Here is a 25,448-nt window from a genome sequence, read left to right on the forward strand (position 1 = left end):
TTTAAGCTATCGGGTCCGAGACTCGAAACACGGTCGACTATATGGGAGTCCAGTGACATAGCCATTACAGTAACTGCTAGCCCCACACACAGTACATTTTTAAAGGTTTTAATTATAAACAGTGCTGCTCTTCTAGTTTCATAATTTTTTTTTAGAATATTAATTAGAGCAAAGTCATTTAAGTGCTTCTGTGTGGCATGGTAGATTCTTTAGTTAATAACCGTGATTCTCTTTGTGATCTGCAAAGTCTTCTACAGTAAACATGGGCTGTTCTTTTTTATTCTATACCATATTCACTACAATGGATGTTCAAATATAATTCCAATGTACAAGAGTACTTAAGTGCTAAGGATTTTTCACATTGTTCCTTCTGCCTGAAACCCTCTTCCTTCCCCTCTTCACTGAAGTCACTTCTAGTCATCCTTCAAATTGTCCCTCAGACATGTCTTCTTTAGGGAAGTCTTCCAGGACTTTCCTCATCAGGACAAATCCTACCAGTACATGCTCTCATAGCCCCATTACACTCCTCTTCGTGTAATTATCACTCAAATAAATATAATTGGTTTACTGTCTCTGCCCCACAAGAACAATGAGATCAACCTGTTGATGATAACATGTATAGTATTCTCAACTGGAGTGGTCTGCGAAGTATTTCATGTTGGGTAAATTCTTTTTATAAACAAAATGATATAAAGTGATCAAATGTTTAAAAAATAATGAGAATAAAAATAATCTGGAAAAAATGATAAAAAGCTACTTGATGGTGATGAAGTGGATAGTAATGTCTTTATCTTGACTGGTATGCATGGTATTCCTTCTCGGAAAAGAAATGGAATGCACTGTGAAGATATATGTGATTCACTGTAATATAAACAAGATTATGACAATAATAAATAAAACTTTAAAAAAGAACAATGAGAAACAATGAGATCAATGACTGTTTTTCTCATCATTCCTATCTCCAGTGGTGGGCACAACACTTGGCACTTAGTAGGCATCTAATGAATATCTGTTTGAATGACTAGATGAAAGGGAAAGGCCACTTGACATAGGCGCAAATGTACCATCAGTGACAGCACAAGAGTTTGGACAATATCAAAATGCTATCTTCAGAGATGACTTCTAGAATTTCAATCTGGACACTTGCTAATTCCCCAAAATGCAAGGATTTATAAAAGTGTGCATACATGTACATACCCACATACAATGTTGCATTCTACAATACAGGAGTCAATATATTTTCTCTATATTTTCATGATCTCATTTTTATTAATGCCTAGTTAAAAATGCAATGACTTACCTATCTTAGACCCTAAGAATCTACTCAAGCCATCTGAGTCCAGCCACCCATATAAAATGGAGTCATATATTGTGAGACTCATAAATTTCAAAGTTGACCCACTGAATGAAATATCACAAAATTGTAAAAAGTGATCCATAGCAAAATGGTGAAAATAGACATGCTGCCTTTCCAAAGTCCAATACAACCAGTTTCCTCCAGCAGAAAGTTGGAAATCTGCTTCTTTAAGTGGGCCTGATGAAGAAATTGGCTTCCATTGAGTGACCATATCTTACCAAAAGCATGGGCAGGCACTTCAGGCACTAGAACCCAACTCAGCAGTGAAAAGGATTCACTGTTAAGGATCTTGAGGAAACAGCACATTCGTGACTCTCATCTCATACTCTATTTGGGGTAGAAGCTCCTTAAGTTCACTGGTTGGTAGACTCACCCACTATTTAAATGGTTTATCATTTACTCAATGAACTCTTGTAACTTAAACTCAGCTTAGGTGCTATACCACTGTTTCCTTACCAACCTTCTACTGAACTAAGTTTGAAACCTTCCATGATGGGGCACTACTTTGCTTCATGAATGGATTCCCTGAACAGTCGACTATACCTAGAACTGCTATAAATCAAATCATATTTTCCACTGCATTATATTGTAGATTCAGATACGCCAGTCTTGTAGGGTATTTCCTTTCCTAAAACAGCACCCGTGTTGCTATGCATTTCCTTTTTCATTGTTCCACATAACATTGTCAGAGCTGCACAGACAAAAATAGAAACTGGTCCCTGCGTGGACGTCATGAGGAGACCACAGTGAGGGCACTCACCATCACAGCTGGGTTCTTCACAGTGATGCAGGGGGTTGTGGCTCGCAGGGCTCCGCTAATGCCATGGTAGTATTTAAAACAGATTTTTATCTCCGCTGCAAAGCAATTGGAGAAAAACAATAATTTAAACACTGAGACAAGTCGTTTAGGAATAAGCTGGCGAAATCTAGCATACCACCTCTCAGGCAAGCCTACTCTTGACTCCTTGAATCGTTGCTTCTTTTCCAATCAGCGGCAACAGATTATTCCACTTCCTATGTGATCTTGTATGTCTCCCTGAAACTTTCTAACATCTCAGACATACCAGAAAGATGAAGCAGCAATGCAGCACAGGCCAAAACAGAAAAGGTGTAGCAATAACAAGAGCAGCTAGCTTTGTTGAGGGGCTCCACTAAGCGCAAACACGGTTTGATGTCTCATGTTCACATTGGTAGTTAAGCCTCATGTCAACCCTGGGAGGCAGAAATGTCTGTCCCTGTGTTACAGAGCTGGTGTTGAGGTTGGCTATAGGCCAAACAGACAGGAAATGACAGAGTCAAGACTCAAACCACTCTGTCTGATTCTGAAGTCTTCACTCCTAACCTCTACAATAAAGATAGACTGCAACTAACTGTGGAAACACACTTAGAAAAGACACTCTAACAAAGGGAGGAAGTATAGTTTTTCCAGTGATACGATCTGGAAATCTGTTATTATTTTCATTTTAAAGTGTCTTAAATGAACCCACTGACAGGCGTCAGACCAATGGTAGATAGATGGATAGAGCACGGCATGTGAAAAATCCATACATTTGATAAATTCTGTTCCAATCATTTGAGCTATATGTGCTTTATTTATAAAACAATATAAATGCCGATTATGGTTTCTGGAAAGTAACTACAATTTCTTTTTCTTCTTTCTTTTTTTAAAGAATTATTTATTTAATTTTATTTATGCATTCATTTAATTAGTTTATTTGTTTTAATTTGAACAGAAAGACAGAGAGAGAGTGAAAGAGGGAAAGTGAGAAAGCAAGCCACCAGGTCCGAGATTCAAACCGTGGTCGGCCATGTGGGAGTCCAGCAGCCTTATCCATCACACCACCTGCCGGCCCCAGTAACTACAATTTCAAAGAGCATAAAAGTCGAAGTGTGTCCAAAAGATAAACCCATAGTCACTAGGACTTCTCTGAGCATCTGAGCCCCTAACACATACCTGCATTTCCCCAAGATGTCATTCTTTATAGCCAATGATGCTGACGGGCAGCCCCCAGAGGAGATGCCTAGGAAGGGGGCTCCTCTCTCAACTGAGCCACCCAGATTATTGAAGGAGGGCTGCTCAATATATTTCACTAAGGAAGGTGATCTTATACAAACTTTCCCAAATGCACCAAATGGTCTTCTACAGAGTATTTGGGTTGTTTATTTTAGGAGAAAGATGTAATAATTTTAAAAAAATGCTTTCCAGAGAGATTTTTGCTATAGGGCACATGCACTCTCTGGAGAGACAGAGAAAGACAGAGAGCCAGAAAACAAGAAATCATCCCCTAGGGGTGGGATGACCATGCCATAATCCCTTCTTCTCCATTCTCTTTCTGGATCTTGGGCATGCATGCACACATGATGGCATGAGTTTCAAGTCACTGGGTCTGGGACTCAAACAGCAGTCAGTCATGTGGGAGTCCAGTGCTTTAACCACTATGCTACCTGTTGGCCCTAGGAATTTTTTAATGATAATCATACCTGTTCTATCAATAACCAAATACTAAATCTTGAAAAAAGTTCCATCATAGGGTAGAATATTGAGTCGTATCACATACACTACTCACTATCTAGTAATTCATGAGTGAGCTGGCAACATCAACCAGAGGGTTTTAACTAGGTACCTGCCAAAATACATGTTCAGCCTTGTGCCAGGTAGTGCAAGAGAGTCCAGGAAAGGTTTGTGGTCTAGCAGGTGTTTTATAGCAAAGCTGCTCAGAAAATGATCACAGACATGACAAAATAGAGAAGACAAAGCCTGAACTTGAGGAGCACCGTGGAGAAGAGTGGTGAGGACATGGCAGAGTCAGAAGAGCATCATGGAACAAACAGGTCTTAGGGATGACAATAATGGGTTAGAGAGTATTGGAAGTAAGGAGTGGGAGAAGCATGCAAGCAGAAGTGAGTATGCTGAGTTTGACTTACCCAGAAATTCTAGCTTTATTATTACAGTGCCTCCCTGAGAACACTTCTGCAAACAACTCTCCTGAACCCTATGCAGGCTTTTTGGATACTACTGAAATAGTAATAGCAAGATAGATCTGAGCAAATCTTAATCTCCCACTTCCTTTCTTCCAAGACCAACAGCACAATATTCTGCAAAAACAAATCTAGGTAACATGCACAAGGGCTGTCAAAGCAGAACTAGGCTCAATGCCTTGCATGAGGACTGAATTCTGTGGGTGTGAGCGCCTTAGTATCAGTCTCTAAATGCTGGGAAACCAGCAGTCTATGAATCTGCCTGCAGCAGCACCTCACAAATCAAATCAATGGTTAATGCATGAGCAGGACATTTTTCAATAAAGAGAAATGCTTTTATAAGACATCTTCCCCTCATTTCCTCTCAAGTTAGGATACCATCTGCTCTTTCCTAAGGTTTTAATAGCCAGCTAGGAAACGGACTATGAGACCCCAAAAAGTGCAACTGCTTATTTTTATTTGGAGGATGTTGAAAATGAGACCAACTTTGCTAGTCAACCCATTTTGGGTATTATTTCATGCTTGCTATAACAAAAATCTTCAACCCAGATGGTAAATGAAGATCCTTGGGCCTATAAGATAAATGTATCCAGAATTGCACAATAGTAGATTTTGTGGGCATGACAACCAAATATACTGCAGAGCTGTGTTATAGAAATGCAATGCCAAATGGATTTACAGAGATTCCCCCATTACAAAGCCACACCCACATTATCTAGCTGGTCACCAGAGAGAAAAATAGCCCTTGACAAAACTAGGAATTGTTTGCAGCTGTATGGAAAATATAGGTTCCTTCATCAGGACACTAGCCAAGATTCCCACCCCTTAAAATACAGGAATGCTCCATTCTGAGTGGGAATTTCCATCTTCAATATTATTTAGTGCTTCAGAAAATCACTCAACTTTTTATTTTAATGGAATAAGTAAACAACATGCCCTCTGACTAAACGGGTGAGGAGCATTTTTTTTTTTTTTGCGAGTTTTTAGCTATAGGGCATGTGCACTCGCCAGAAAGACAGAGAGAGACAGAGACAGAAAGCGAAAAATCACCCCCCAGGGGAGGATGGCCATGCCACAATCCCTTCTCCTCCATTCTCCTTTCGGGATCTTGGGCACGTACGCACACGCGCTCGGCGTGAGTTCAAGCCACCGGTCTGAGACTCAAACCGCGGTTGACTACATGGGAGTCCAGCAACATAGCCATTACGCTAACTGCTGGTCCCGGTGAGGAGCATTTTTGATTAATGTACTTCAACATCTTGGCTATGGAAAGAGGTGCTTGGGAAGAATACCCACATAGGTGGAAAAAAGAAGTTGGTTTCTAGGTGCCCAGGCTTCTGTTCGAATATGGCCTCCAACTACCCTCAACCTCTAGCAGCAAGCAGGGAGAAAAAAAAGATACTTCTGAGAAATGGACAGCAGGTAGGTGGAAACAAACACAGGTGTTCAGTGAGGGAGGAGCCCAGTGTTCTCGGGGCCAGACTCTTCCACAAGCAGGGCAGATGGAGAGTGTGGACTGAGGAGCATGAACCCATCCACCCTGAGTGGTTTCCCACAGCCTGAAGAGGCAGGCAACATCTGTACAGACTCAAATTATGGGGGAAAAAACCCTCTCCCTCCCTCTCTCTATATATATCTATGTCTATATAGCTTTATCTACTCCACTTCTTGGGGCTATAAAAAACAAGAAGATTTTCTCCAAAGAATCCACTTACAAAAAGCATGTTGCCTCCGCAGTGACAACAAGCATTAGAGTGGGGCTTCCTGTATTAACCCATAAGCACCTCCTGTCCCCCTTGGCTGGACCAGCTGTAGCCTTGGGAGGAAGAGCATGCCCAAAGGCATCTTGCTGCTCTCTTGAACAGCTGCAGCCAGGCGTGAATATGGAAATCTATCTTGGCCCCTTCCAATAATCTTTAGGATACTTTCACTCACAGAGTTACTATAATAAAGATTTGGCACCCTCTATTTAAATGCTGGCAAGATAGTGAGCCCCTTTATTTTCAAACTTTTAACTTTATAACTTTTATGAGAACAAATGAAGCTGTATCCCAGGGCAACAGCCTGCCAACTCCACCCTCCTTCCCTAGGATGAGAGGGTGACCCGTCCTGAGATGTCACTCCAGGATTATACAGCAGAGGCACACACATTTTGAATACTTTTTCAATAGTTGTTAGGGGCTTAAGTAAAGGGATTTCTTAAGTAAAAGGGTTTCTGGAGCTGTACAGTATTTTAGAGCAATCATTCTTTTCTTTTTGAGAAGTTTTTGCTATAGGACGTATGCGCTTGCCAGACAGAGAGAGAGAGACAGAGAGACAGAAAGCGAGAAATCACTCCCAAGGGGGGATGGCCACGCCGCAATCCCTTCTCCTCCATTCTCCTCTCGGGATCTTGGGCACACACGCACATGCGCCCAGCATGAGTTTTAAGCCACCAGGTCCGAACCGCAGTCGACTATGTGGGAGTCCAGCAACATAGCCATTATGCTAACTGCTGGTGCCCTGAGCAATCATTCTTTAAAAGAGGAATATGTGGTAGGAGAGTGCTGCGGTGGTAAAGTATGACGCTCCGTGAGGCTGTTCCATATGGGAAGGTTCTGGTTCATGTCCAGGGACTTCCTGAGTACACTGGGCCCATGATCCAGGGCTGACTGGGACTGTTGGTGACATGTGGCGTCAAGACCCTGGAGAGGGTTCTTTCTCCCTCTTAACCTCTCTTTCTCGCTCACTTTTGTATACGTAAATAAATAAATAAACTTTTTTTTTTAAAAAAAAAGAAAAGAAAAGTGTATTTCTGGGTTTGTCTGTAAATAAATATTTCCAGATAAACACTGATAACAGTGGTTGCCTTCTGGCTTTTGCAAGTGGTAACTGGGGCATGGCCTTGGAGGGATGTCTGCTTTTACTTTTTGTATCTTTTTAAAAAAACACTTTAATCCTTTTATATATTATCTATACAAAATTACTTTTAAAAAGCAATCTAAATTCATTAACCCTAGGCATTTATATAAGATTACATTTTAAGCTCTCTCTTAAAAATGGCTCTAAAGGCCCCCTCCTTGCAAGAAATGGTTTTGCCTCAAAGACTGGGATCTCCTCCATTACCTGAATTAGCTACAAGATCCACTTAGGTGGTAGCTGACAGCTTGGTCCAATTTAGAAAGTCCAGATTTTACCCAAGTTTCTAGAAGCTGAATATTCTGAACCATAAAAATGGATGAAATGTAAATGCCCTTCTTCCTTTCATCATTGCTATTTTACTAAAATAGAATAATTTTTTAAATCAAGCTAATGGTAATTTATTCTAAAACATGATTTTAACCATTGCCCTCCATGCTCTCTATTAAATGCTTTATATCATGGTTTCTATTCATAGCTCTTTGATGCAGAAGTCACAAATTCAGAAAGCGTAAACATGTCTTAATTCTGCTCTTTTGAGTAAATTTGCCCACATTTCAAATGATGAGCTTATTTGTCTCATATATATATATATGTATGTATATATATATAAAAAAATATATATATGTATGTATATATATATATATATACACCTATATATATGTATATATGTGTGTGTGTGTGTTGTGTGTTTGTGTGTGTGTGTATGGTTTTTGCCATAGGGTATGTGCGCTTGCTGGAGAAAAAGAGATAGAGACAGTGAGAGGGAAAGTAAGAAACCACCCCCAAGGAAGGATGGCCACACTGTAATCCCTTCTCCTCCATCCTTCTTCTGGGATCTTAGGCATGCACACATATGCACCTGGCTTGATTTTCAAGCCACTGGGTTTGGGACTTGAACCTCAGTCAACAATGTGGGAGTTCAGCGACATAACCACTACACCACCTGCTTGTCCCTGTCATTCATATGTTACTGCAACTTTGTCTTCTCTTTAATAAAGGTCAGTGGTGTCTGAGATGGCCAGGTCTTCCTCTGCTGAAGCTCAGAAAAACAATCATGAATAAAAGATAGACAATTATCAGTGTAGATGTGACAAAAACCTAATCAGATGAGAGAAACAACTGAACTCAAACTGCAAAGTGTGAAGATGAAGGACGAAAAGCACAAAATCTCCTTTGTTTACTGGATGAAATGACCTTCGTAATATTATTGGGGAGTTGCTTAGAATTGGCAGAGTTTAGAATAGAGGCCCTGATAGTAAAAATAATAGGCTAGGGGCATTCACCCCTCACAATAAAAAGTCAGACTTAACACATCTGTTTTGGCAAGGAGCCAGTGTAAGACCCACTCAGAGACTAAACACTCATGCCACTTGCATCTCTAACACCGTTAACAAGAAGACCCTCACCAGATGTGGCCCCTTGACCATGGACTTCCAAAACCATAAACTAAAACCCTCTAATCTTTATAAATGATCCACACCCAGGTATTTCTGTTATTAGCAATACAACAAATGAGAACAAGGTGTTAGATGGATAGAATGAATGAAGGGAGGACAAAAAGCAGGTAAGTATATTTTAATGAATGAACTATGACAATATATGACCAACCACATAAAATAAAATAGAAATCTTAGCATGCCAAGATAACTTTTGAAGTCTATTTTTTTTAAGGCTTTTTCTATAGGATGCATGCATTCACCAGAGAGATACAGTGAGAGGGAAAGTGAGGAATCACCTCCTAAGGGGAATGGCCACACCATAATCCCTTCTCCTCCATTCTCCTCCTGGGATTTTGGAAGGCACACAAGAGTGCCCAGCCTGATTTTCAAGTTGTTGGGTCCAGGACTCAAAAAATGTGGTTGGCCCTGTGCGAGTCCAGTGCTGTGAGCGACATAACCATTATGCCATCTGCTGATCTCCACACTTTTTTTTTTTTTAATGTTACAAAGATAAGAGTGTGTGTTGGAGAGGTCTTCTTCTGATTAATAAAGACAGGTTTATTCGAAAAAATACTGTTTCTGAAATACTGGTTAACTATCCTGGACTTCAACTTAGAATACTTTCCTCAGTCCTTAAAAAACACATAGCTGAATATTGCCACTTTTATAATTGTGCTACACAGTAATCTCAACTTAATGTGTGAAGAGAAGAGGATAGAGAAGGATAGCAAGAGAACAAATAGAGGGGCATGACATTAGTGGGACACAGATATGGCTTATTACCTGTGGATGATGACGTGTATAGTATTCTGAACTGGATTGGTCTGAGAAATATTTCATGATGGGTAAAGTCTTTTTACAAGCAAAATGAGAAATAGTGATAGACTGCTTTAAAAAATAATTGGAATAATAATAATAATGGGCAGAAAAAACAATGAAAAGATATTGGATGATGAAATGGGGAGATTAATGTCTCTGTATGGACTGACATGCATGGCATTCCCTTTTGAAAAAGCAATGTAATACACTGTAAAGTTATATGCAATTCAATGTAATGTAAACAAGATTATGATGATAATAAATAAAAATAAATTAAAAAAAGAACTTCTTGGGGAAAAAAAGAATTAAGGAAGAGATGATAAATCAGAGGAGAAAAGAAAAAGAAAAAAAAAACATTCTTTTCTTTATTCCTAATCCTTAGCTTCAATGTCAAACCCATGCGTATTAAATACTAGAGAAAACATTTGTCAAAACAGATACATTTACTACAGGCTGATCAGTTGAGACATTATGAATCTCTAACACTTCTGGGGAGAGAAACAAAACCAATCACAGAAATGGGATACTCTTCAAATGGATATTTTTCTCACATTATACTCCAAGTTACAGCAGCGATCAATACAGATTTTCCCCAGGTGCTCACAGGAGCCCCTTACAAATCTGCACACTTCACCAGTAAGTGTTACAAGCAACCTTCAGCATTTTGGAATGAACTGGAAAGAACTTTTTCTCTGGAAGTTCACTTGGCAATATTTCTCAGCTAGACTGTCCTCTTTTATTTAAGTTTATGTATTGATTTCCTCAAAATGCAAAGTTATTCTGCTGCTGGCAAAAATAACAACACATCCCAAAGGCAAATAAAATTCTTAAATTAGTTTAAAGCTTAAATTAATCCTTTCTGCTTCTTGAAATTAGTATAATTAAATTATTAATTACAAATGTAAATAAAATGTTATGTAAGATATTAAAATAATAATATATAATTTATATACCATACATTCATAAGACATACATACATACATAAGATATATGTATAGATACATATTCATTTATGTGTACACGTGCAGATAGATTTACCCAAACACACTTTTTTTCAAAATGTGTAAACATTCTCTAACGAGTATTTTCTAAAACAACATATCTTCGAGTGTGGGGCTAAATGGTATAAATATGTAAATCAGAATCAAAAACGTTAAAAATAACATTCAGAAGGATTCCATGCACTTCTGTCTACTTATGCAAGGTTCAATACTAAGTTATATTTCACACTCAGTTACTTACGTTCCATGAAATAGGGCCCGGGCTCAATTCTCCAAACAATTTGCCCTTTCTGTGTTCCAGTCACACCCCTGTTTTTAGAATCCCAGAAGTTGGCTGGAGAATTCTCATCTGGAAAAAAAAAAAAAAAAAAGAAACACTGTTCAGGTTCATTATAACCGCCTTTCTTAGCTCAAAGATTAATATATAGCTTCTAAAATAAATGGGGAAAAGATAAAGGAGAAAATAATTAATGAGCACCATTCTTTTTTGTTTTTAATTGCCAGGGGGCATGTGTGCTCACCAGAGAGTCAGAAAGACACAGAGGGAAGAAAGCATGCCCCAGTGACTGCATGGTCTTGCTGCAATCCCGTCTCCTGTTGAGACTTTGGGTAGGCACACAGGTGCCCCGCATGCTTTTCAGTATGCTGGGACCGGCATTCAAACTACAGTCTCCTATGTTGGACCCAGTTCCTTTAACCACTAGACTATAGCACTGACCCAATGAACAATAGTCTTTAGTGACTACCTCCCAGCAGGTTATATCCTGAATTTCTTTCTTTTTTTTTGGCAAGGTTTTTGCTATAGGGCATGTGCGCTCACCAGAAAGACAGAGAGAGACAGAGAGACAGAAAGCGAGAAATCACCCCCCAAGGGGAGTGGCCACGCCATAAAATTTCTCCTCCATTCTCCTCTTGGGATCTTGGGCACGCACACACACGCCTGGCATGAGTTTAAGCCATCGGGTCCAGGACTCAAACCGCAGTCAGCTACGTGGGAGTTCAGCGACATAGCCATTATGCTAACCACTGATCCCTATCCTGAAATTCTTTATATTTCCAGAAGGTGCATGCACTTGCGAGGAGGTGGGGCAGAGAGAGAGAGGGAGAAGGCACCTCCCAGTGAAGTGTGTCACACCACAATCCCTTTTCTTCGATTCCTCCTTCCTGTCAAGGTTTTGGGTATGCACACACACATCTAGCGTGTTTTTCAAGCCACCTGGGCCAGGATTCCAACTGCAACCAGCCACATGAGATCTAGCCCCCTTAACCACTGTACCACAGTGCTGCCCATTTTATCCTGAACTTCTACTCTTGTGTGTATAGGGAGAAGGGGCTGGGGGTGGAAAGAAAATAATGTCTTCAGGCTGGCCAGGGTGATCACTGTTGCCAAAAGACAAAAGTGTAACAAAGAAAGTATACAACTGTTACAGCTTCAGCAATGAGCTGATTCATACAAAAGTGGCTAGGGTGAGCTCCCCTCTATAAAATTCTTTCTAACAAAGCAAAGATACACAAAACTGGGAGAGTATAACAGAACTCAAGTTGATTTGAACAAAGGGACACTAAGCTATGAAACTGATGAGGATACAGTACAGATTTGCCAGGAGCGGTGTTCAGGAGATGCCAGCTAAGTCAGCACATCAGCCGGAAGACTCGGAGGCCAAAGACAGTAGCCCTTGAGTCTCTCTCTCCTTGAAATGGAAAGAGAGAAGGGGACAATAGACCTTGAACCAAGGTACGAAGTGGAAAGAGAGAAGGTTTAGGCTTTTGTGTAGAAGAAGAAAGATGAACGGGGTGAACAAGACAGTGACCAAAAGAAGAGGCCTGAAAGCAGTATTTTCCAAGCTTTCTAGACTTCGTGGGGAAAAAAGTCCTATTTTTACTGCACACTAGTGAATTCCCACGGCTAAAGCTGACAGGCGGATGCTGGCTGCCACAGGTCCTGCCCTGGCACCTTGAAGGAAAAAGGGACTCGCATCTTCTAATTGGCTATAACTTGCATACCACACTAATTTGAAGCTTGGTTTTAGGGGCTAGAATAGAAAATGAAACTAGAACACATGGAAAAGGAGGGAATTCGGAGTTTTATAGGTACATTTAGAAGTCTATATCGACACTGGCTCTTCTTTAGATTTTTGTCATAGGTCATCTGCGCTCACCAGAGAGAGAGGGAGACACAGAGGGAAAGTGAGAAGTCACTACCCCTTTCTCCAGGGGAGATGGCTATGCTGCCCACAATTCCTTTTCCTCCGCCTCCTCTCAGGACTTTGGGCTCTCATGCACTCACACCTGAAGTGATTCTCAAGCCACTGGCCCAGAACTCAAACAGCAGTCAGCCATGTGGGACCAGTGCCTTAACCATGCCACCTGCTGACCCCTTGACACTGGCTCTTAAAGTTGGATGTACTTCATTTGTTTCCCTAAGTCCCTTTCCTAGGAGAAAAGGCTAGAGATATACTTTAACTGAGAGCTGGAATAAAGCTGACAGGATAAAATAAGAACTCTACTAAAAAAAAGGAAAGATGGAGAAAGGGTCCCGAGTTTAAATAGTGCTGAGAAGAAAAATCTCTCTTCTGTTGAGCATGAAAGAAACAGAAAGTGGACCAAAGCAAAGAGTCAGAGAGATTTCTGCCTGGGATTATCAGGAGTCCCATTGGTTTCCTCGTATTGAAAAGCCAAAGAACTTTTGGAAGGGTGGTTCTCTGATGCCATGGGCATTTAGCACATTATAACCCAAAGGACCTTTACTTACAAAAGGCCAAGAAGCAGCTGCTGTTCTTTATAAGAAGAGAAAGGCATAACCCACTCACATCGTCACCTCTTCTTTTAGAAAAACAACATCAACAAATAAATGACTCCATTCCACTACAGAAATACAACCAAGGTACAGATATTTAGAAGGCACTATTCAGATAATTACTTAAAACTAGCTATGAAAAATGCCATGGAGCACCTCAGGGCAGACCTTGCTCACCGTCTAACCACCAAACTTTTACCTTGCCCAGCAAACCCCCATTTGTTCAAGGCAACCACGTACCCAGTTAAAAATACTTGCCTTCCCAAGACCCCTTGCAGCTAAAAGACCATGTGGCTTAGTTCTAGCTAGTGAGATGTAAGTGGAAGTCTGCTGGGTAGGGCCTTGGCAAACTATCATTTTCCTAACTAGAATGAAAAAGACAGATTCGGAACCTCCTCTCCTCTTCTGGGATGAGAGCTGCATGCTAAGGGCAGCACAGCAAGAAGTTATTTATTTATTTATTTATTTTTGAGAGGTTTTCGCTATAGGGCGTGTGCGCTCGCCAGACAGAGAGAGACAGAGAGACAGAAAGCGAGAAATCGCCCCCGGGGGGGATAGTCACGCCGCAATCCCTTCTCCTCCATTCTCCTCTCAGGATCTTGGGCACGCACGCACACGCGCCCGGCGTGAGTTTTAAGCCACCGGGTCCGGGACGCGAACCGCGGTCGACTACGTGGGAGTCCAGCGACATAGCCATTATGCCAACTGCTGGTTCCCAAGCAAGAAGTTATTAATAGAAGCAATCATGGGACCAGCAGATGGCACAGTGGTTACATCACTGGACTCCCGCGTAGTCAACCACAGTTTGAATTCCGGATCTGGTAGCTTAAAACTCATACTGGGTGCATGTGCATGTGTGCCCAAAATCCTGGAAGGAGAGTAGAGGTGAAGGGACGGCAGTGCGGCCATCCCCTCTGGGGGATTTCTCATTTTCTGTCTCTGTCTCAGTCTCTGTCTCTCCAGGGAGTGCACATGCCCTATAGCAAAAAATCTCTTAAAAAATAGAACGAAACATGACGACTTGTTGAGCCCTGACCACTTGCCTTCAGACTTCTTGCTACTCAGGAAAAAATAATTTACTAGTTATGGTTGTGTTTCTGTGACCCTCAGCTGAACATAATTCCTAACAGGCATACCTACCATCCTAAAAATTGCTGGATGATTTGGACCAATCATTCCTGACTTGACCGGGATCTCCTGGTTTGCATCACTACTTCAGGTCAGACAACAGGGTGTCTGCTTCGTCTCTGAAAGATACTTGGATGGGCAGATTTGCTTGCATGGGGAAAGGACTATAATATTTTCACAAATAAATACACTTGTTAGCTCTTAGTGGTTTAGAAGACACAGAAGGCTGCATGCTAAAGTGGGCAGAACACGGACACAGGAAATAGAGGGTGTCCACCTATTCAGAATATTTCAAAGTAGCTGACCATATGGGACTTTTTTCTTTACTTTTCTTTTCTTTTTTTCCTTTTTTATTTCTCACTTCTTTTCATTTTTAGAGAAATTTTTGCAATAGGGTGTGTGCACACACTGGAGACACAGAGAAAGACAGAGAGAAAGTAAGAAACAACCCGCCAGAGGGAATGGCCATGTCACAATCCCATCTAATCCACTTTCCTCTCAGGATTTTAGGCACACATGCACACAAGCTGCTGGATCCAGGACTCCAACTGCAGTCAGCCATGTGGGAGCCCAGCACCTTTAACCACTATACCACCTGCTGGCCCATTTTTTTTTTTATTTTTAAGGTTTTTGTCATAGAGCATGTGCACTTGCCAGAAAGAGACAGAGAGAGACAGTGAGAGGAGTGAGAAATCACCCCCAGAGGGGGTGGCCATACTGCAATCTCTTCTCCTCCATTCTCCTCCTGGGATTTTGGGCACCCACCCACACACACACCTGGCATAATTTTCAAGTCACTGGCTCAGGATCCAAACCACAGTTGACCATTTAGGAATCCAGTGCCATAATCACTATGCCACCTGCTGGCCCCAGGACATTTTCTTAAAATACATCTGTGACAGTTTCTTTAGGAAAGATGAGGCAGCCTCAAATCTCATTTTAAAGAGCAAGTACTGGAATCACTATGATAAAAAGCAACAGTAAGAAAATTATACTTCTCTTTTTTTTAAGAGAGAGATTTTTTGCTATATGGCCCTTGTGTTCAGCAGAGACATAAAACAAGAAATTATCCCCCAGAGGGGATGGTCATGTAATCCCTTCTCCTTCGGCCTCCTCTCAGGATTCTGGGCATGTGTGCACATGCGCCCAGCATGAGTTTCTAAACCATGGGACCTGGAATTCAAACTGGTCGACTATGGGTGATTCCAGCAACATAACCATTATGCCATATGCTAGTCCCCAAAATTGTACTTCTTAATGTGGCCTCATCGTAAGAGTGTTAGCACTTCAGAAATTACTGAATTTTCCCTTTGCCTCCAGTCAGGCCAAACTAAGTACACACTTCTGACATAACGATTTGGGGAAGATGGACCACTGAGGATCAGAAATAGAGTGAAAAACATAGTAATGAGATGAGCAGAATTATTATTGGAGGTCTAAGTCCTGGACAAGAGTGATCCCTGAGGTGCAACACAACTTCTTGACACATTACCTGGAAAGGCTCCGGGACAAAGAACCAGTGCCGGCCTCTCTTGTTCCAAAAGAGTCACTTATAATGGCTTTCTTTGCCAGCCACATTCACCCAAGATAAAACTACTGCTCCCTGAGCATCTCACTTAGTCTCAGAAGAGGGAATAGAGGAGAATAAACATGCCTGCTTTCTTCCCAGACCACTTACCAAGAAACAGGCCTAGAATTAAGTGTGCATTTCACCCACAAGCTCATGTGTGCTGGGTTAAACTATTTATCTCTGACTTTAATCCCCCTAGTTGATTCACAGACCATGCAGAAAATCCACATGGCTAAATTTATGACATTTAAAGAGATGAAGGTTGGCCCCTTGAAATCAAATGTCTGACACATACCATAACTCTGATAGGACACAAATGTTCCATATATGAAGAAAAATGGTTCAGAACAGGGATGAGCAGGCCTGTTCGGTCTGTTCTGATTTAAATCCCAAGTCCAAGTACCACAGTGAGTGACCATACTTCAGCCTTTATGGGGGAAAGAAAGCTTATGTGTTGTTTCCCAGTCAAGACCAGACTTGTAGGTAGGAGACAGATACACAACCTGATTAGTATTTGGGTTATTCCATACTTAAATCTTCTTTGTTGAGATTATATTTTTGCAAATTTATTGTCCTTGAAAGATAAAAACACTTCTGCCACCAAGTGGCAACTACCCTTCATTGCAAATGTAAAGTCCACAGAAATAAACCAGTTTAGTGCCAGTAGTGACCTGGTAGTTAAGGCCCGAGATACCCACATGGCCAACCATGCAGTTAAAGTCCTAGGCCTGGTGGCTTGGAAAAGCATGCCAATCGTGTGTGTGTGTGTGTGTGTGTGTGTGTGTGTGTGTGTGCATGCGCACGTGCACACGTGCAAAACCCTGAAACGAAAGAGAAATGAAGAAGGGACTGCAGTGTAACCCTGCTCCATGGAGGATGCTGTCTCTCTCTCTCTCTCTCTCTCTCTCTCTCTCTCTCTCTCCAGTGACTGATCCCAACCTGCAGAGCACAGCAGCTTAGCAGAGTGTGCCACCTCGGCTGGACCAGAGTTCAAATCATTTTGATATGACCACTATATCCTCCACCACTGCTATCACCCCTTCTGCTGCCGGTTAGCAGAGCCCTGGCCAGCCTTGGGCAAACCATGCTAATGAACACCTATTGGGTAATCGAGAAAGTCGTGACATATCTTTCTATGTTTTTCTATGCAAAAATGAGCATACCTTTTCTGATGACCCAATAGAATGACGCATTCCTTGTCTTTGTTCCAAGGCCACCAGTTTTCATTGGTTCTTCAGATTAATTATTTTTTCTTCAGGTAGGTTTATATCTTCATTTAGGTTGCAGTCAATTATAACTTAGCCTGAGAATACTTTTACAATTATAATGTTTCCCTGCTCAGATCTGATTTTCATGAATTTTTGAGGACGAAATATTTTCCTAGATTGTATGGATTGTTCTTCATTTTATTTAACATCTATTTTAGTTGATTCAATTATTTAAAGATGTCCCCACCCCAAAATAAGAACAATAGTGGAGTTTAAAATGGTATACTAAAGAAAGAATTCTAAATCCTCTACAAGTATAATACAGAAGTAATTACAAATCAATTTCTTCCAGGACCAGCAGATGGTTATGTCGCTGGACTCCCACATGGTCGACCATGGTTTGCGTCCTGGACACTGTGGCTTGAAACTCACACTGGGCACATGTGCATGTGTGCCCAAAACCCCAAGAGGAGGATGGAGGAAAAGGGACCACAGCGTAGTCATCCAACTAGGGGATGATTTCTTGCTTTCTGTCTCTCTGGCTCTCCAGTGAGAACACGTGCCCTGTAGCAAAAATATCTCCCCCCTAAAACAATAAAAGTTCAGTTTCTAAATAAAGGTTCAGACAGATCAAAGAAATGCCAATCATCATTTATTCTTGCCAACTATCTTTTCCCTATTTGTCTTAATAACTGTTCCAAATCTGTCCACTGTCCTCATATCTTCAACCTATTTCCACTCTTCTACTTGAAGCAGGATATAGTGAATCCTATAGTCTCCAAAACACAAAGGACATTAGGCTTATCTTCCTGGGTTTCTCAATCACCCTTCCACAATCTGTTCTAACCAAACCAACTTCTTGCCTTCTTGCCCAGGGCTCTACCCCTGCTTAACAAGGGTGCTCTTAACCCAGTTCGCTTCATCAGACACATTTCCTCACTTTCATCTTTAACCTCTTTCTCCAGAGGAACCTTCCACTCAACCTAGACACACGTCTGCTTCCATAAAGTGTATTCTCTTTGCTCTTTGAACATTAACTTCATGCCCCACTTTCCCGTCCTCATCCTAATTTCCCTTCCTGCTAGGATTAAAGTGTCTGTTTTTAAGTTATAATAGAGCCTATATTATAGAGTCTGTATTCTAGATATGTAGGTACCAAAGTTGGAATATAATTACAAAAAAAGAAACACCAGTAATGTTTAATACATAGACCTAAATACCTTTTTGAAATCTAATTTTGTTTGGCAGGGTTTATATAAAGCTCATCTCTTCATGTCTCATGTGTCTTCGTTCTAAGTCTACTCGTCTATACACTGTCTCTAAATAGAAAAGCAGAGCACACACGCATGCACACACGTGCACACACGTGCGCACACACACACACATGCACACAGATTGAGAGCTCTAAAATATTTCTAATTTAATTTTCATATCTGTTTGTGAAGAGTAGAACATGACTAAGAATACTGGCAGAGGGTGAGAGATAGGGAATCAAGGATGGGAAAAAAAGCAAAATATACAGGAAACAAGAAATGGGAAATTATTTGTTGTTGATAACATGTATGTTGATGTGCTTGATTGAGCCAATATATAGTATATTCTGGATGGAAAATCTCTTTTTGTATGTTGTAATGAGATGTACAGTGAATGAATGTAAATAAACAAATTTAAATTAAAAAAAAGAAAACTTCTAAAACTCTTTATGCTTGCCTGATTACAGCAATCCATTTTATGTTTCCAAATTGATTTCATTTAGTTTTATCATTTAGTTTTTTTTAATTACTCTTTAAGCCTACTCCAATTCATTCTGTAATTAATATTGGAATCATGTCTGTTAAGTCTGTTTCTCCAAGGGAGAAACAGTGTTTGAACTCAGGAGGTAGAGTGGCAGAGACACGATTACAATACTCAAAACTCTCTTCTCCTAACTGTGAATATATTTTGGCTCAGGGAACCTTCTCAGAGGGTTTTAATTAGATGAGAAGTGGGTCTCTTCCCCAACTACAACCACGTGAAAGAGAACCTTGAGGTTTTAAGCAAAATCTATACACAGGCAGACTTCACAACACCTCACAGGCTATGCCACAATCACCATTGGCCAATTAATCAAAGACTGCAAACTCTACTGCTCACAAGGAATCCTCTGGAGGCTTCTTCAAAATGCTAACTCTTGTGTTGCTCTTACAGAGATTTTTATTCCAATTTTAGCGAGCATCCCCAACCAGATAACGCTGATGTAAGTACTGTAAGAAACACATTTTGAAAAATTCTGCTCCATGGTTATTTCCAGGAAAACGAAGCAATTTCAGCAGTGCTGTGGACCATGCATTTCTCTTTGTCTATTGTCTTCATTTATTAGCCCATTCACTTATTCATTCAACTGGCAATTACTGATCACTTATTGTAAAGATCGAGAACACCATTTCCTGCCATAAGGAGTTAACAGTGTGGGAAATGATGGAGAGAGGGATATAACACAATACGAAATGTATAACTGCTTTTTAAAACACGAGATAATCTACTTACCCAGTTTGTTTAGTTATATTTCTCTCTAAAATGTAAAGCCCAAGAGCTTTAGGACTTTGGTCTATTCTGTTTACTGATGTACCCCAAGCATCTAGGACAATACGTGGCACGTAGTAGGTGCTCAGATTTGGTTGGAAGAAAGGTATTTTGATATCTTATTTTGATTAATGATATGACCTTAACCAAATATTAGTATTATACTGTTAAAATGTACAAAAGAGAAATTATTGGGTCATTGGGCAAGTCAGATGCATTTTGCATAGAAAAGATCGATTATGACTTTTCTGATAACCTAATACATTCTCACCAAGGAATCCAGAGAGCTTTTTAAATGAGATTTCCATCTTGTTCTGAACATACAAAAACAATGACAATATTGCAGATTCCATGGTAAGTTTTATTAGGCGAATTCAACAAGATTAGTTTAAATTCTCAATTGTCATAACAAAAAGTCCCCCCCCCCTTTTTTCTAGAGTTCACATATGTTCACCAGAAAAACAGAGAGAGCGAGGGAAAGGGAGAAAGCACTCCCACTGGGGTGTAGTCATGCCACTATCCCTTCCTCGCCATTTGTCTGTCCTGTCAAGATTTGGGCACACACGAATAGCATGTTTCTCAAGCCACTGCGGGGGATATTTGAACTGTGGTCAATCATATGGAACCTGGCTTACTTAACCAGTAGGCTACAGGGCTCACCCTGTATAACAAAAAAATACAATTAACATTCACATTTAATTCAACCATACTGCTAAGCTGTATGTTAACGTTGATCTCCATTGTATGTTAACGTTGGTCACACCAATGCACAAAAAGATCAAGTAGCTTACCTAAGATTACATGACCAGTTTCAAGCCTTTGCAGCTTCTTAAAAAGGTCTTTCTTGGGACCAGCAGATGGCATAATGGTTACGTTGCTAAACTCCCATGTAGTCAGCCATGGTTTGAGTCCTGGACCTGGTGACTTAAAACTCTTGCCAGGCTTGTGAGTGTGCATGCCCAAAATCTTGAGAGAAGAATAGAGGAAAAGAAATTGCAGCATGGCCATCCCCTGGGGTGCGGGGACGATTTCTCACTTTCTGTCTCTGTCTCTCTGGTGAGCACAAGCACCCTATAGCAAAAATCTCTCTCTAAAAAAAGTTCCTTCTTGACAAATTTTCAGAGCATTTCTAAATTAAGATTTATTTTTTTTCCTCAACTAAATGTTCCCTTATTTAGGATTTATGAGAACTCAAATTCTTTAATAATTTTTTTGAAGACTAAAGGTTTACTTAGGTCAAATAACAAACTTGTATTTTATTTGGGTATAGTATAAATTTATAATGAATCTTATTGTGAAAACAAAATAAGGCAGTTGCAACAGTTACATCCAATTTTATAATAAACTGTTAGTAAGTAAGTAGGTGTTTGCAAAATTTGACTTGAGTTATACATTGCTGTCAGTTTATACTTTTTCCCATTTACTTTGCATGGCTATTTTCTTCTAGCATTTACGCATTTGTAACGAGTATAAAGCTCTTTTAAAGAGTCAAGTATGGCCAGCTTTCATAGCTTGGTAAACACCTTAGCACAAGATCCAATTTTACGCCCTTCAAGTACATTCTATGACGATGTCAAAAGTGCTTCAATCCTATTCCCTGTACTAAGGCTGACAAGGTAGAACAACACTTCTTGCTGTTTTCATGAAAAGAGTACAATGCAGGATCTTTTTTGAAATGTCCCTAATTTGGAGCAAATGGTAATAAGCTAAAGAGAGTTATAAAGAACAGTTTAACCCCCAAAGACAAAAAGAAAACAGCAATTACACAACAGATAGAGAAAATAAATGTACTGAAAGTTAATTCAACAAATATTTATTAAGCATTCACTATCTACCAAGCAACAGTCTAAGTGACAGGGCTTTGGCAAAAACCAAAGCATCAAACTCCCTGTTCTCCTGCAGATGATGGTCTGCTGGGAAAAGTGATCAATAAATAGATAAATGAATATATAATTCAGTGTCAGGTGCTGATAACGTGGCTCAAAGAAAGGTAGCCTGGACACAGAGTGAAGAATGGTTGGTAGGAGAGAACTATGTTATAAGAATTAGTCAGAGAAACATTAGAACAGGAACCTGGAAGAAGCGAGGCAGGAGCTTCAGGGAAATTTGGGGGGAAAGCACAAAATAAAAACTCAAAGACCCTAAAACAGAAACAAACCTGCCGTGTTCCAAGAAACATCAAAGTGATGCAGCTAGAACACCATGAAGGAGGCAGAGACCAGAAGAAGATGAGATCAGAGAGCTAGGTAGGGCCCAGGTTGCAGATCGTAATAAAAATAAACATTTTCTAGAGTGTCCCAGGTGCCAGACATCGTTGTAGTGTTTTACCTTCATTAATTCATTTGAAACCAATGACCTTTCATGGCAAGACAAGTAAGGCACAGAGAAGTTATGAAATGTGTCTAAGATCAGGAAGCTAGTAGGTACGGATTGGAAACTGTGCTCCCACACGTTGGACCACACCGTCCATCCACCGCAGTCTCTGAGGATGATGGGAAGTCACTGGAGGACTTAAAGCAGAGCAGGGACATGATCTACATTTTTAAAACAAATCATTCTGGCTCATGATACTTCAGGCCCATGCCAAGCACCAACACTGGGGCCATAAGCTGAACACGACCTGTCTCCTGTGTCCACCCTTCCTGTGTAGATAGAGCTGCAGGAGACATAGATAGTCCCCATAATACCAAAGGCCAAGAAGCAATCTCAGATCCTTCAGGTCCATGATCCTGGGAAGTGACTTGACCTGCTCTAAGCCTTCACCACAGCAAACCACAATTTCACTTTCTCCATCCGCCACCACAATACGAAATGTATAACTGCTTTTTAAAACACGAGATAATCTACTTACCCAGTTTGTTTAGTTATATTTCTCTCTAAAATGTAAAGCCCAAGAGCTTTAGGACTTTGGTCTATTCTGTTTACTGATGTACCCCAAGCATCTAGGACAATACGTGGCACGTAGTAGGTGCTCAGATTTGGTTGGAAGAAAGGTATTTTGATATCTTATTTTGATTAATGATATGACCTTAACCAAATATTAGTATTATACTGTTAAAATGTACAAAAGAGAAATTATTGGGTCATTGGGCAAGTCAGATGCATTTTGCATAGAAAAGATCGATTATGACTTTTCTGATAACCTAATACATTCTCACCAAGGAATCCAGAGAGCTTTTTAAATGAGATTTCCATCTTGTTCTGAACATACAAAAACAATGACAATATTGCAGATTCCATGGTAAGTTTTATTAGGCGAATTCAACAAGATTAGTTTAAATTCTCAATTGTCATAACAAAAAGTCCCCCCCCCCTTTTTTCTAGAGTTCACATATGTTCACCAGAAAAACAGAGAGAGCGAGGGAAAGGGAGAAAGCACTCCCACTGGGGTGTAGTCATGCCACTATCCCTTCCTCGCCATTTGTCTGTCCTGTCAAGATTTGGGCACACACGAATAGCATGTTTCTCAAGCCACTGCGGGGGATATTTGAACTGTGGTCAATCATATGGAACCTGGCTTACTTAACCAGTAGGCTACAGGGCTCACCCTGTATAACAAAAAAATACAATTAACATTCACATTTAATTCAACCATACTGCTAAGCTGTATGTTAACGTTGATCTCCATTGTATGTTAACGTTGGTCACACCAATGCACAAAAAGATCAAGTAGCTTACCTAAGATTACATGACCAGTTTCAAGCCTTTGCAGCTTCTTAAAAAGGTCTTTCTTGGGACCAGCAGATGGCATAATGGTTACGTTGCTAAACTCCCATGTAGTCAGCCATGGTTTGAGTCCTGGACCTGGTGACTTAAAACTCTTGCCAGGCTTGTGAGTGTGCATGCCCAAAATCTTGAGAGAAGAATAGAGGAAAAGAAATTGCAGCATGGCCATCCCCTGGGGTGCGGGGACGATTTCTCACTTTCTGTCTCTGTCTCTCTGGTGAGCACAAGCACCCTATAGCAAAAATCTCTCTCTAAAAAAAGTTCCTTCTTGACAAATTTTCAGAGCATTTCTAAATTAAGATTTATTTTTTTTCCTCAACTAAATGTTCCCTTATTTAGGATTTATGAGAACTCAAATTCTTTAATAATTTTTTTGAAGACTAAAGGTTTACTTAGGTCAAATAACAAACTTGTATTTTATTTGGGTATAGTATAAATTTATAATGAATCTTATTGTGAAAACAAAATAAGGCAGTTGCAACAGTTACATCCAATTTTATAATAAACTGTTAGTAAGTAAGTAGGTGTTTGCAAAATTTGACTTGAGTTATACATTGCTGTCAGTTTATACTTTTTCCCATTTACTTTGCATGGCTATTTTCTTCTAGCATTTACGCATTTGTAACGAGTATAAAGCTCTTTTAAAGAGTCAAGTATGGCCAGCTTTCATAGCTTGGTAAACACCTTAGCACAAGATCCAATTTTACGCCCTTCAAGTACATTCTATGACGATGTCAAAAGTGCTTCAATCCTATTCCCTGTACTAAGGCTGACAAGGTAGAACAACACTTCTTGCTGTTTTCATGAAAAGAGTACAATGCAGGATCTTTTTTGAAATGTCCCTAATTTGGAGCAAATGGTAATAAGCTAAAGAGAGTTATAAAGAACAGTTTAACCCCCAAAGACAAAAAGAAAACAGCAATTACACAACAGATAGAGAAAATAAATGTACTGAAAGTTAATTCAACAAATATTTATTAAGCATTCACTATCTACCAAGCAACAGTCTAAGTGACAGGGCTTTGGCAAAAACCAAAGCATCAAACTCCCTGTTCTCCTGCAGATGATGGTCTGCTGGGAAAAGTGATCAATAAATAGATAAATGAATATATAATTCAGTGTCAGGTGCTGATAACGTGGCTCAAAGAAAGGTAGCCTGGACACAGAGTGAAGAATGGTTGGTAGGAGAGAACTATGTTATAAGAATTAGTCAGAGAAACATTAGAACAGGAACCTGGAAGAAGCGAGGCAGGAGCTTCAGGGAAATTTGGGGGGAAAGCACAAAATAAAAACTCAAAGACCCTAAAACAGAAACAAACCTGCCGTGTTCCAAGAAACATCAAAGTGATGCAGCTAGAACACCATGAAGGAGGCAGAGACCAGAAGAAGATGAGATCAGAGAGCTAGGTAGGGCCCAGGTTGCAGATCGTAATAAAAATAAACATTTTCTAGAGTGTCCCAGGTGCCAGACATCGTTGTAGTGTTTTACCTTCATTAATTCATTTGAAACCAATGACCTTTCATGGCAAGACAAGTAAGGCACAGAGAAGTTATGAAATGTGTCTAAGATCAGGAAGCTAGTAGGTACGGATTGGAAACTGTGCTCCCACACGTTGGACCACACCGTCCATCCACCGCAGTCTCTGAGGATGATGGGAAGTCACTGGAGGACTTAAAGCAGAGCAGGGACATGATCTACATTTTTAAAACAAATCATTCTGGCTCATGATACTTCAGGCCCATGCCAAGCACCAACACTGGGGCCATAAGCTGAACACGACCTGTCTCCTGTGTCCACCCTTCCTGTGTAGATAGAGCTGCAGGAGACATAGATAGTCCCCATAATACCAAAGGCCAAGAAGCAATCTCAGATCCTTCAGGTCCATGATCCTGGGAAGTGACTTGACCTGCTCTAAGCCTTCACCACAGCAAACCACAATTTCACTTTCTCCATCCGCCAC

At 40.4% G+C, this 25,448-nt stretch overlaps 1 protein-coding gene across 2 annotated transcripts in view; it reads right to left on the minus strand.

The window, feature by feature from the left end:
- Positions 1–25,448, minus strand: part of HECW2 (HECT, C2 and WW domain containing E3 ubiquitin protein ligase 2) — a 248,764-nt gene that overhangs the window by 137,868 nt on the left and 85,448 nt on the right. For both annotated transcript variants that reach the window (XM_027767973.1, XM_027767974.1), the window contains exons 2-3: positions 10,738–10,845; positions 2,118–2,212 (exon numbers count right to left, since the gene is read on the minus strand). In XM_027767973.1, the coding sequence (XP_027623774.1) occupies positions 2,118–2,212; positions 10,738–10,845 (203 nt within the window). The remainder of the gene's footprint in view (positions 1–2,117; positions 2,213–10,737; positions 10,846–25,448) is intronic.

Source organism: Tupaia chinensis, unplaced genomic scaffold (genome assembly GCF_000334495.1).
Source record: "Tupaia chinensis unplaced genomic scaffold, TupChi_1.0 Scaffold145082_1, whole genome shotgun sequence".
In the NCBI taxonomy this organism is placed as follows: domain Eukaryota; kingdom Metazoa; phylum Chordata; class Mammalia; order Scandentia; family Tupaiidae; genus Tupaia; species Tupaia belangeri.